At 32.9% G+C, this 12,569-nt stretch overlaps 1 protein-coding gene across 4 annotated transcripts in view; it reads right to left on the bottom strand.

The window, feature by feature from the left end:
• LOC111707208 (uncharacterized) overlaps positions 1–12,569 on the bottom strand; it is a 33,368-nt gene that overhangs the window by 9,551 nt on the left and 11,248 nt on the right. For 3 of the 4 annotated variants that reach the window (XM_023480265.1, XM_023480266.1, XM_023480268.1), the window contains 10 exons: positions 12,095–12,180; positions 10,830–10,909; positions 10,662–10,705; positions 10,269–10,341; positions 9,783–9,829; positions 8,981–9,034; positions 7,452–7,492; positions 6,478–6,563; positions 4,552–4,653; positions 2,739–2,831 (listed from right to left, as the gene is read on the bottom strand). In XM_023480265.1, coding sequence (XP_023336033.1) covers positions 2,739–2,831; positions 4,552–4,653; positions 6,478–6,563; positions 7,452–7,492; positions 8,981–9,034; positions 9,783–9,829; positions 10,269–10,341; positions 10,662–10,705; positions 10,830–10,909; positions 12,095–12,180 — 706 coding nt within the window. The remainder of the gene's footprint in view (positions 1–2,738; positions 2,832–4,551; positions 4,654–6,477; positions 6,564–7,451; positions 7,493–8,980; positions 9,035–9,782; positions 9,830–10,268; positions 10,342–10,661; positions 10,706–10,829; positions 10,910–12,094; positions 12,181–12,569) is intronic. The other variant, XM_023480267.1, reaches the window with a different exon arrangement.

Genomic DNA, 12,569 nt, shown 5'->3' with positions numbered 1-12,569 from the left:
ATGAATCATTTTAAAAAATTTAATAAGGCTAATAGAAAATTTTTTTGGCAGAAAATGCTAGATTTTTCGCGTATTATGTGCATATTTTGGCGTTAAAAATTGTAGATAATCTAATATGATATGGGACGCTCTGTAGTTGCATTCCACCCTATACAGGGAGTTCTATTATAAACTTAATAAAATGGACATATTTTAACAACTAGTTGCATTCCACCCTATACAGGGAGTTCTATTATAAACTTAATAAAATGGACATATTTTAACAACTAGTTGCATTCCACCCTATACAGGGAGTTCTATTATAAACTTAATAAAATGGACATATTTTAACAACTAGTTGCATTCCACCCTTTACAGGGAGTTCTATTATAAACTTGATAAAATGGACATATTTTAACAACTAGTTGCATTCCACCCTACACAGGGAGTTCTATTATAAACTTAATAAAATGGACATATTTTAACAACTAGTTGCATTCCACCCTATACAGGGAGTTCTATTATAAACTTAATAAAATGGACATATTTTAACAACTAGTTGCATTTCACCTTTTAAAGGGAATTCCTGAATAGTACCAACTTTAAAATAAAGACTATAGCGTGGGAACACAGCTTTGACTGGAAACTAAGGGCAAACTACTTAGCTTAACATCATGCAAACAAGCTTAGAACATTCCCATGAACTACCAAGTATCCAGATTATAATTTGAGGCAAATCGGTCAATGAGTTCATGTGTTGTGATCGGATATACAAACAATTTTACAGAGATTACCACTTCTATACCTATATATATATATAAAGTTGTTATCTCTGTTTGTTTGTTTGTTTGTTTGTCCGATCATAACTCAGGAACTCTTGGACCTATTTGCCAATTAGCTTGATTTTGTGATTCTAGGTTGAGTTTTATAGCAAAAATTTAGTTTCTCGGTCAAATCTTTCAAGTGCGGGAAAACGGTGGGCGTAACTTTTGGTAACCTGGGTAGTGGGTAGGGCTGGTTTCCCAAGCTAGTCCCATAAAGTAAACATCTCTGTTTGTTTATATGTCCGATCATAACTCAGGAACACCTTGCCCAATTTGCCTCAAATGTTCTTGGCTTGGTTTAAAAATTTTAAGTTCAGTGAGTTAACATTTAAAGAAAAGTTTAGTTTCCAGATAAAGCTGGGTTTCCAAGCTAGTTCTGTATCTATTAGTAGACTGTCTTTAACTTTTCATTGTTGCTGTTTTTTTCGATTTTTTTCGTGGATTTAGCAAAATCGAAATTCTTTAAGGTAAACTTTTTCAAGGGTTATCGCGGCTACAAATAAACAGACAATCAAAGTATATATAGATATATATAAATATATGTTGTGCTCGGGCAAATATAAAAAGTTCTATTCCTATGTTGCAACCGACTTCTGACAATATCTTGGCAGGATCTACCGTAATTATGAGTTATGACAGATAATAGAAGAAGTTTCTAAATTGAATTTGAGCTCTGAACAGGAACAATAAAAAGAAAAGGAAGATGCAACTATCTCCAACCTCATCTTCAATAATTCTTTAATACGAGATTTTTGTAGTCATGTATTATGTAACAATATGTATTGACTTTTTTATCAAGCAAATGGGCCCCCGTGAAATGTTTTATAATAGGGTATTTTATCAAAGGAAATAGACCGACATTATGGACCTAGCCCCAACACAGTCTATCGACAAAATGTGAAAAAAACCTTGACGAAAAATAAATAAATGGTATTTGATCATTTTTTTAAATGGGACAAAAATTTAAGATAAAAGAGGAATTATCTCTGAAAATGTAGTTTCCGAGGCAACATCTGGAATCCGGATTAATATTTTCAATCTGGATCCGGAAGCAGATAAATGGATCTAAGTGCTGGTTAAAAGATACAATATATTTGATTATAAATCTATTACAAAACAGTTTCTCCACGCAAAGTAAAGTTAATTAAGATCTTTTTGAACCAGATTCTCGGGTAGACACAATAATAAAAAAAACTATGAAAAAATCAATTTTTCTATTTTTATTTAAAATAATCCTACTATTCAAAATTAAAAATTAATCCAACTTCAAAGGGACTGTTTGTTAGTCTGATTATTTTTTCTATTACAGGACTATATCATGATACTGGAAGAGTCTCCAGGAACAGGCTATACATATGTTATTGTTTTGGTTACATTTATATATTGTTGTGTAGTTTACATCTTTCATGTTTCAGATATAAATACTCCTAGGCTTGGGGGTTTTATATATATCAGCTATTATTGTACATATTCATTTCCAGAGAATATGTGTCACTGACATTATTATGCTAGTACTCAGGTATATTGGTCAGTTTATCACTGTTGATGTAGTTTTCAAATGGGGTCACGTCGGCAGCCCCTTTAAAGAGACTGTTGATGTAGTTTTCAAATGGGGTCACGTCGGCAGCCCCTTTAAAGGGACTGTTGATGTAGTTTTCAAATGACCTTCCATGCCCGTATCCGATTCACAATGGCACCTTCTAAAACTTTTTTCTGATCAAAAATGTGCAAAGTAATATGGTTTCAAGTCACTTCATATAGAAACCTAATTGTAAAATAACAAATTTTAAAAAAGTAAAATATGGATATCTAATTCATTCGTGATAAAAAGATCATTTAAGAGAACCGTTGTGAATTGGACATGCAACTCCTAGAAATTGCGACAATAAATCCTTAAAGCAGATTTAAAAAAAAATAAGAATCCTTGAAACATACCTTGTTCTTCTTATAATTATATTCCTGGACGAGAATACCGTTCTCAACTAAACTCTCCTTCGGAACACTCAGCAGTAGTTTTTTCTTGTACCGCTGAACAAATATAATTCCATCTTTAGAATTTAGAAGTAGTCTTGTTAATCTTTTCGGTTCATTTTTTTGGTGTGTTATAATCATCATTATTATCATTCAACTTACAGTCAATGTATCAGGTCATAGAGGGAGGGGGTGCAGAGGCGCCATGATCCCCGCAAAAATGGCTTCTGAACCTCAGGATTTGCAGAATTACCTCCAGGCCCCGCAAAACTGGTCTCCCAGCCTCAGTGACGTCACCAAGCCTACCGCCATTCTGTCTCCACGCCCCGCATTTTGGTCTCCGCTTGTTGTTTTTATTTTTTGTTTAAATTTATTGGCTTAACCAAACAAATATCAAAATATATCTCTTCATAGTAGACTCCGTCATAGTTTAAAGAATCGTCTAATCAACAAATTTGACATGTTAATTCATTCAATTGTTCTGGAGTTGTTTTTCTGTTAAAGTTTACATTAAGATGGAATGAGTAAAAGACGACCTTTATAGACGACTTATCTATTATTTTGAAGGCATCATGATTTGAAGATTTTTTAACTCTCGATTCCTCAGCATTACATTTTATCATAAAAATGCAAATTAATGAGATCTGTTCTATAATATACAAGTTTTTGCGCACCCCGTTGNCCTATGTATATTAAGTCAAATAAATGAATTCTCTCGCTAAAAGAAAAACTATTTAGAATTAAATTTAACTTATTAAAACAACAAGATATGACAAGAAGCTGCCCTAACCTGTTAGTATTGCATGTAATAGATATTTGGATTATTTTAATTCTTTGTTTCAATTTTTAAAAAAATAGTTCAATATTTTCTAAAGCATACGATAAAATCACAAATACAAGGATTTCACAAAAACTACATAGTTTTGTAAATTGCCGCTGATATTGTTTGATTGGTATATGAGACCCCTCTAAAATAATAGAACATTTTTTTTTATCTTTATACAAAACTGCAATAGTTCTTTACAATTTAAGGAATTTGTGAAATTTAGAAAAACAAAATACAAGCCTTTAATCTCAATTAAAATTCACTTTTTAATACAAAATGTTAATGTATCATTCTGAACTATTTCATCATGATGAGAATTTTAAAAGAAAAGGTTCTTGGTGGAAATAAAAGCCAAATATTTTATTATTGGAGCCAAAATGCGGGGCGTGGAGACAGAATGGCGGGAGGCTTGGTGACGTCACTGAGGCTGGGAGACCAGTTTTGCGGGGCCTGGAGGTAATTCTGCAATTCCTGAGGTTCGGAGATCATTTTTGCGGGGATCATGGCGCCTCTGCACCCCTTCCTCGGTCATATTCAAAATTTGGAATAGAGTAAGAGAAGCAACTAATTTTAAAATCTTTTATTCTAAACATTTGTCTTTCTTACAAACCACAAGAATGTGTTAAAACGATCGTTTTTTTTTTTTTTTTTTTAGGTTTAATAAAACACACCTACCAGAATACAGTTTTAAATGTTTTATTGAAAGTTTAAATGTTTGGGAGAAAAGTAAAAAAAGTAAGCAGAAGAGTAAAAATATATTCTTGCTAAATAAACTTGCAATTTTAGGATTCCAAGAAAACACAATGAGAATATTTATCTCAACTAACTGTTTTCAAATTTCTAAATGCGACTTTAGAATTTTAGCAATGCTTAGAGATACGAAAGGCTCTGTTTTGTTTCTCGCAAAAACTGATTTCAAAGATATCGACTGTAATTCAGAATAATATTTTCCTGTTTATTATTTTCTTCTTTAGTCTTTTCCATTCCTTTAGTTGTTAGGGCAGTCTCACCATTCTTCTTAGCCGAGGAAGGTTTTTCCAACCACCCAGACAACTAACAATAACAACAATAACAATAACAATAACAATAACAATGACAACGACAACGACAACGACAACGACAACGACAACTATAATAATAATAATTATTTAAAACTGTCAAAAAATTGTTGCAAGAAAAGAAGTGAAAATAAAAACAGTACATAAAAACCTAACATTAGAAAAATTCCTTGAATTTGCAACAAAGATTCAAATTAAGCATATCATTCCTAATGAAATAAAGAAATGTTCAAAAACACTTCTTCTAAGACTACCTGTAATCAGTAAAAATTTTAACATGATAAATGATTAATGCCAGACTGTCTGAAATTGGATTAATACAATTTTTTAACGACTTTATAATTGGATTAGTAGAGATTTCATTTCAATTCAGTTCAATCCAATTAATTCAAGCCTTTGAGGGGGTTCTTCCCTTATTTAGGAAGAAAGGTTCACGAATTAAAAACCAAGTTAAGAGAAAGTATCAAAAACGACTGATTATGCCCTTGTTATTTAAATTTGTTTTAAGCACAAAATATTCTAGATGTAATACTTTTTGTGATACTAGTGGAAACTTTAGGATTCATGAATTGAGATCACCAGACTTGTGAAAATTTAAGTGATAGATAAATTACACCCCTCATTGGCCAGGCCTTTGAATTTCAGATCAACGAGAAATCGGTTTTCCCGGAAATGAAATGACTTTCAGTGTTTTATTAAAATGTATTGAAAATATTAATTATTTTGAAGTTATACTTCTATATTTTTGGTCAATATGTAAACCTTTTAACTAAAACTAAAAGGGGTTTCCCTTACAATATTGCTTGAGCATATTTTGGAATAGCCATCCATTGTAATTATAAACCAACTAGCCTTAGAGGGCACTTCGCGCTCATCTTCTAAATTAATTGTGAACATATGTTCTCTTTGTGTACATCGTAAAACAAAACAAAAATAATTCGCGGATTTTCACAAAAAATTTCGTGGATTTTCAAAATTTTCAAAAATTTAATGAAGATCGAATTTTGATGGAGACAAATTTTTTAAATTTTGATGATTCATAAACCTTCCCTGGGGTCCCTAGATGTCCCACAAAAAAATTTGGGCCCGATCGGTTCAGCCGTTTTGACGTTTATTGGATACAGACAGACAGACAGACAGACAGACAAACAAACAAACAAACAGACAGACAAGCCAAATTTATATATAGAAGATATAAAACCGCCTATGTGTATACTTGGAGACTGAGGAATCAAGAAGTTGTTAACGAGGGTGTTGTTAGAAAAATAAGCTCAAATAACCCATAAAAGGGCGAGACAAATAATACGGTTCTGGGAACCATAGACGGAGATTAGTTTTCGTATCAAATCAGAGTTTCTTGTTTCCAGAAACTTCTTGAACAGTAATTACCTTTACAGAGGTCAATGCTAATCTACACCTCTAGATCTCAATATCCATAGTACAGTGATAACCGAAAAACTCGTAATTAGGATTACGAGTTTTGGACTCAAGTTATGACTTTAAATAGTCCAATGAGCAAGAAAAATAACAATTAACTTAGTCTTAATAGGTGATTTAATACGTTACCAGTAAAACTATTTGCTTTGTAACAACAAAAGATACTCTTAAGTATTGCTATAAAGTCGTCTTCCTATTTCAAAGTGTTGTTATCAGTAATGTATTATCAACCAATACTAATCCCTGCATGACTGCAGGGTACAACCACCACGTAATATCATATCCTAGAGGCATTGATTTAAATTGAAGAGCTGCACAAGATATAGGTAACTGCTTAATCTCGGGGTTCTAAATTGGTATAGGGTTCTAGATCAGTATTTACCTTTTCTGGTTTGGGGGTAACTGTTCTTGTTCGTTTTTTCCTGGATTTTAGGAGATCTTTACTCTTCTCTTTTGCAGTATCATCGTCTAGAGAAATTAATATGATCGATCAATTTTAACCAATTTCCCCCACTTTCCCCCACCTCCTAGAATTTCCTCCAGTTTTCTCCAGTTTTCTCCAGTTTTCTCCAGTTTACTCCAGTTTACTCCAGTTTACTCCAGTTTACTCCAGTTTACTCCAGTTTACTCCAGTTTACTCCAGTTTACTCCAGTTTCCTCCAGTTTCCTCCAGTTTCCTCCAGTTTCCTCCAGTTTCCTCGAGTTTCCTCCGGTTTCCTCCGGTTTCCTAGAGTTTTCTCCAGTTTTCTCCAGTTTTCTCCAGTTTTCTCCAGTTTTCTCCAGTTTTCTCCGGTTTCCTCGGGTTTCCTCGAGTTTCCTCGAGTTTCCTCGAGTTTCCTCGAGTTTCCTCGAGTTTCCTCGAGTTTCCTCCGGTTTCCTCCGGTTTCCTCGAGTTTCCTCGAGTTTCCTCGAGTTTCCTCGAGTTTCCTCGAGTTTCCTCGAGTTTCCTCGAGTTTCCTCGAGTTTCCTCGATTTTCCTCGATTTTCCTCGATTTTCCTCGAGTTTCCTCGTGTTTCCTCCAGTTTCAACTAATTTCCTCCAATTTCCTCCAATTTCCTCCAATTTGTTCCAATTTGTTCCAATTTGTTCCAACTTCATCCAACTTCATCCAACTTCATCCAACTTCATCCAACTTCATCCAACTTCATCCAATTTCATCCCCATTCATCCCCAACCCCATCCTCAATCTCATCCCCAATCCCACTCATCATCAAATCCCAATTCTCATCCTCATGCCATTTCCATCAACCCAATTAATATTAACCAAATACAATTTAATTACTATACCATACAAAAAAAATCTCATGAAAATTCATTCAATCCAATCCAAGTTAATCCAATCCAATCGAATGTACCTGAACTACCCAATTCAACATCCAGCGTGGCCAGGGCATTCCTGAAACAAGAGATTATACCTAATCAAGTTTCTTTATATTTAATTTCCAGGATTTACATGGGTTTATTCAACTTAAACTTGTATTATCCTTTCTCCATGGCACTCATCAAGTCCAATCCAATACTGCTCTATGCTTAACCCAGCAATTGTATATAATAACCTATCCTATTATATTCTCACCAATCCCATTTCTTCCCATCCCATTATATCCCATTCCGACCCGTTATAGCCTGCTTATCCGCCGACCCAATCAATCCTCCCTTCCTTTTTCCATCGTATTCCATCCTATCCCATCCCATCCTCATTTCTCCCATCATATCCCATCCCATCCTCATTTCTCCCATCATATCCCATCCCCTTTTTCCCATATCTTCTAATCCTATCACTTCTTTTCCATCGAATCCGTTTTAATAAGGTGTAATTTCTAATTTTCCCTGTTCTACGTAATTAAGGTAATCTAAATATACTCCAGATAAGTATCTAACTAAGTACCCTGGTGAATTCGGTTGATATTTTATGGTTTAAGAGACAACACCTTATAAAAGGAGGAAAATCCCGAAATACAATTTTGATAAATATTAAAAATTGTCATTAGTCGGGTACAGTGCTTAGGGTCAATTTCATTTTCATTTCAACCTTGAATATGAAATAAAAGGATCCAAAATTCGGATCCAGATCATGAATAATTTTTTTAAAGATTTACTTATTTTTATACAAAAGAAGAGTTTTTTTTTAGTTTTTCTCCGCTTATTTTTATGCTGAAACCCAGGAACCATTCAGAGATAATATGGAACATTTCAGTACTCCCTCTTCTTTTTACAGTTCAGATTTGGACTTTGAGAGCAAAAGGTTTTTCTTTAACTTTTTGGTTGATATTTTGACCCTTGGATCCAGGAAGCCAAAATATGCAACGGATCCGGATCCTAATTACTGTTCAGGTAATACCGTGGCAAATTTCGCTGCTTCTTTCACAACTCAAACACTGTGTGACCAGGTAAAACTAGATTTAAAGGGACTGTATAAGTAATTTTAAGTGACTATTATTCATAGGTTGGCATGTAATTTTATTCCTCTATAAAAGTGACTTAAGGAATTATGCAAACGAGAAAAGGAAGGAGTGAATAAAGGGTATTTATATGTTTAAAAGATAGACAAAACGTAAATAAGGTCAATCTTATAAAAGGCTATTGTCGATCGGGAATGTAATCTTAACAGACAATGAAATTCCTTCAATGTGGCAGCTTTATTTCCATTTGATGTTTCCGAAAAGATTATTTAATATAAATCGTCTTCACAGGCCCGTAAAATCTCTGCCCTTGCGTCACTTCACTTAACAACAAAAAACAATAGTCAACGACTCTTATTCATTCGTTTTTTAACCTTATTTCACATTCGCAGCGTAATTTAGATTACACACGCGTTGACAATTAACATGCAATTCCGAGTTTTGGAGATTTAAAAATATCTTAGCAATCTGCCACTACTAACCTATTGTTTCGTTTAGTATCATTAGTCTTCTTTTCTGTTTCATCAATATCTTCCCTAAATGCATAAATCAATTAAAACAACGAATTGTAGTGTTCGCTAAAAATGAAATGGTATAAATAGCAAGGATAAAAGTTTGAATAAGATGATAGGTAATCTGAACTCAACTACACTGAAGGATATATTTAGATATTCTCTTAACCAAAACTTTGCAAAAAAATGATAAAATATATAAATAGATTTTCATCCCCTCATCATTTTTAGTACAATTTTCTCTACACAATCAAATACTATTCCTATTACAGTGTTAAATAGTCGTTGACCTAAATACACTAAACTACTATTAAATAAAAAGAAAAGAAAAGGATGTCAAGGTATTATCAAGTGACCCTTTAAGACTGGTGCTTAAACGGACTGTAAGCGTAAATTTAAGTGACCCTCTATGCAAAGATGACAATGCCCGATTCACAACCTTACCCTTGAAACCTTTGTCTGATCAAGTATGAATTAGTTAGCAATGTTTATTATTTTGAAAACTGATTATTTTTAATTGTTTCAAAAGTGAGTTACGCATTAAGACTGCAGGAAAACAAATAATAATTATCAGAAATAAACACTTAATAACCTAGAAGAATAACAATATCTTCCACATACGTGATCAGATAAAGGTTGCAAGGGTAACTTTGTAAATCGGGCATTGCCATCTTTACATGGAGGGTCACCTAAAATTACGCTTACAGTCCTTTTAAGATCATGATGTCCTCCTGTTCCACTAAAAAGACCTGCTAAACGGTTACTATGATACCTGTCCGAACTTGAAGCTTTTCTCTTTTTCTGAGGTCCAGACATTGTCTGTCAAAATCAAATCAATTGGTTTGGTCATAAATGATTTACTGCATAATTAAAATCTAAATTAATTAGAAACCCAGGTGGGGAAAGTTAAGTTTTGCGTACATTTTACTGACCTTCTAGCAGACTTGATACGCCAAAGAAAAATGTGTACACATACCCTACCTCCCTTGTTATTGATTTTAACTAAAAAAGTAGTGTTTCGTAAAATCAAATTTCCAAGATGATGGTTTGAAAGTTAAGTTTTCAGACCGAAAAGAACAACTTAAGAAAACTTTTCTTTGAAAAAAGTTTTTGCTCATTAAAATTAAATCATTCCTTAGTTTGGCCGGATAAAAAACTTTCCGTACACATTCTTCATTCTATAGAATATAAATATATGTTGATAAAATACACTGATGAGAAGTTTGAACCATATTTCAATAAATATTGATTTTCTTTCCAAATCTGCGATAGATTTCCGTTTCAGAGAGAACTGTTGAGTTTTCCGAGTTTCAAGCTTTGTCACCAAATTCCTTAAAAAAATAATTCTTTATTTCTTTCATTTATTATATTATCAAATTGGCTTGTCTGTATCCTAAGCGTAAAAATGCTTAATATTTGCATTAAAAATGGTTAACCAGACCTCTCTTAAATCAAATATGGAATGGAATAACATTTATTAAAGCTATGACTATATTGTATGGGCATATACCGAAAAACGGGAAAAAAGGGGGGAGGGGGGGCCCTTTATAAAAATATAAAACAATTAAGATTTTTGAGAAATCAATATTTTGCCACNCCAAATAGGAAATTGTTAAAAAAATCGGCAATTTTATAATAGATAAATATTTACTCTAAGTATTTCCTGGATACAGTTTTCAGAACAGTTCGTTCTTCCTAAACAATTAGTTAGATTAATCAGAGTACACACTGCAGGATCAAACAGATATAAAGGGAAAGAATGCAAAAACTTTTCCGATACTGATTGATTAAAAAAATAGCTTTAAAATAAAAATCTAACCTTGGTTAACTCAGATTTCATTTTCTGAATCCATATTTGTTTGATCTGATTAAATGTTATTTGTTCAACTTCCTCCAGCCCTGCAACATTAGCCTGCATTTATATGGTTTATTTATTTTATCATTGATTGTGTTTAACACAATAAGAAAAATGGAGATAAGAGACGACTTAAAAAACTTATTTGATTTCATATAATTGATAAATGACACTGAGTATATAAAAAAAGAATTATGAGTTTTTCCAAAATGTCGCCTTCCTTTTTCCTTCTTTCTTCTTTTTTAAAATTAACAGAGACATCTACCATTTGAACAAATGGAAGAATGTCACGATATCTCCGTCAATTTAAAAAAATGTTAGACGACAACATTTTAGAAAACCTAGGACAACAAGGTTTTGAAGTTAAAGATTTTGAATGGGATGTGTGTTTACGAAATAATGCCTAATGGAACAAAAACAATCTAAAAGAAAGAAGAAGTCAATTCTAGATTTATGAAATAAGAAGAGCACAAGAGATGATAAATAATGATGTTTACAACTTCCCTGTACTGTACTGTACTGTACTGTACTGTACTGTACTGTACTGTACTGTACTGTACTGTACTGTACTGTAATGTAGACTGTAGACTGTAGGTGTTCAACCAACATTTACGGAACATTACGAAGTCTCTTTTGACCAACATTTTTACGACCTGACGACCTTTTTTGACGTAAAAACATGTCATTCTAACCAGTCAAGTCATTAATCAGATCTAATCTACCAAAAACACGAACTTTTGCATTTCGGTGCAATATCATTTCCCTTCCCCTTATCCTTGTTCTCTGGACCATTTACACTGTAGTAACTTTATTCTTTTTCCATGCTCCTAACTAGTTAGTTTTACTTCCAAATAAAGTTTAAGATCTGAGAAGTTAAAAGTTTGAACTAAGGGGTGAAGAATTACTTCACTAGAATAACAGAAATAATCCTATTTACCAAAAACATCTATATATCTTTAGTGTGTTGAACTTTATACAATTGCCGTACATCAAGACGAATAATTATTAAAAAAACATTATAATGTTAACCATGCATATATATATCATATTTTTGGAATGTTTGTGCATTCCGGGCAAAACTTTTTATGAAGGTCTTCGTTATTTTAAACTAAGATATAAAAATCTAATTGTCAAAGTTAAAAATATCAATGTTTTACACAATCAGGTTGCTAAGATATAAAGTTTGTAAAATTAAAAATGACAGTGATGTGTTTTGTGCATTGAAATACCTTTATCTTGAAACCTACAGGATTTCAGGAACTGCTTAGCTTTATCAACAAAGGGTTCTTCTTTATTCTCTTTTCCGCTGGATTCTCTAAGAATAGACGACAAAATACGTATAGGTTTTTTTTCCTGAAATCTATCTATTTAATATTTATAAATCTGTTTTTTTGTATCCGTCAAACTCTGCTGAACTTTTGAAAATTCCACTTTTTGCTTTTGAGTCAGAAAACCCGCTGTATTTCCCCCTTTTTTGATAAGATCAAGGTTTTGAGGGTAGGGCTGAAAATCGGGCATGCTATCTTGCAGGGTGGGTCACTTGAAATTACGCTTGCAGTCTCTTTTAACTCACAAGTCTCACAACTCTTGATGAATTCTTTGTGTATCATGGCTCTTAAACACTTACAGAACAAAAGAGTAAAACTCGTGTATTTTAAAACGAGGACTTAAGGAATCAGACGGTGTTTGTTCCCCTCGATTGAT

The sequence above is a fragment of the Eurytemora carolleeae genome, unplaced genomic scaffold (assembly GCF_000591075.1).
Source record: "Eurytemora carolleeae unplaced genomic scaffold, Eaff_2.0 scaffold768, whole genome shotgun sequence".
In the NCBI taxonomy this organism is placed as follows: domain Eukaryota; kingdom Metazoa; phylum Arthropoda; class Copepoda; order Calanoida; family Temoridae; genus Eurytemora; species Eurytemora carolleeae.
This window is presented reverse-complemented; position numbering and strand designations above follow the sequence as displayed.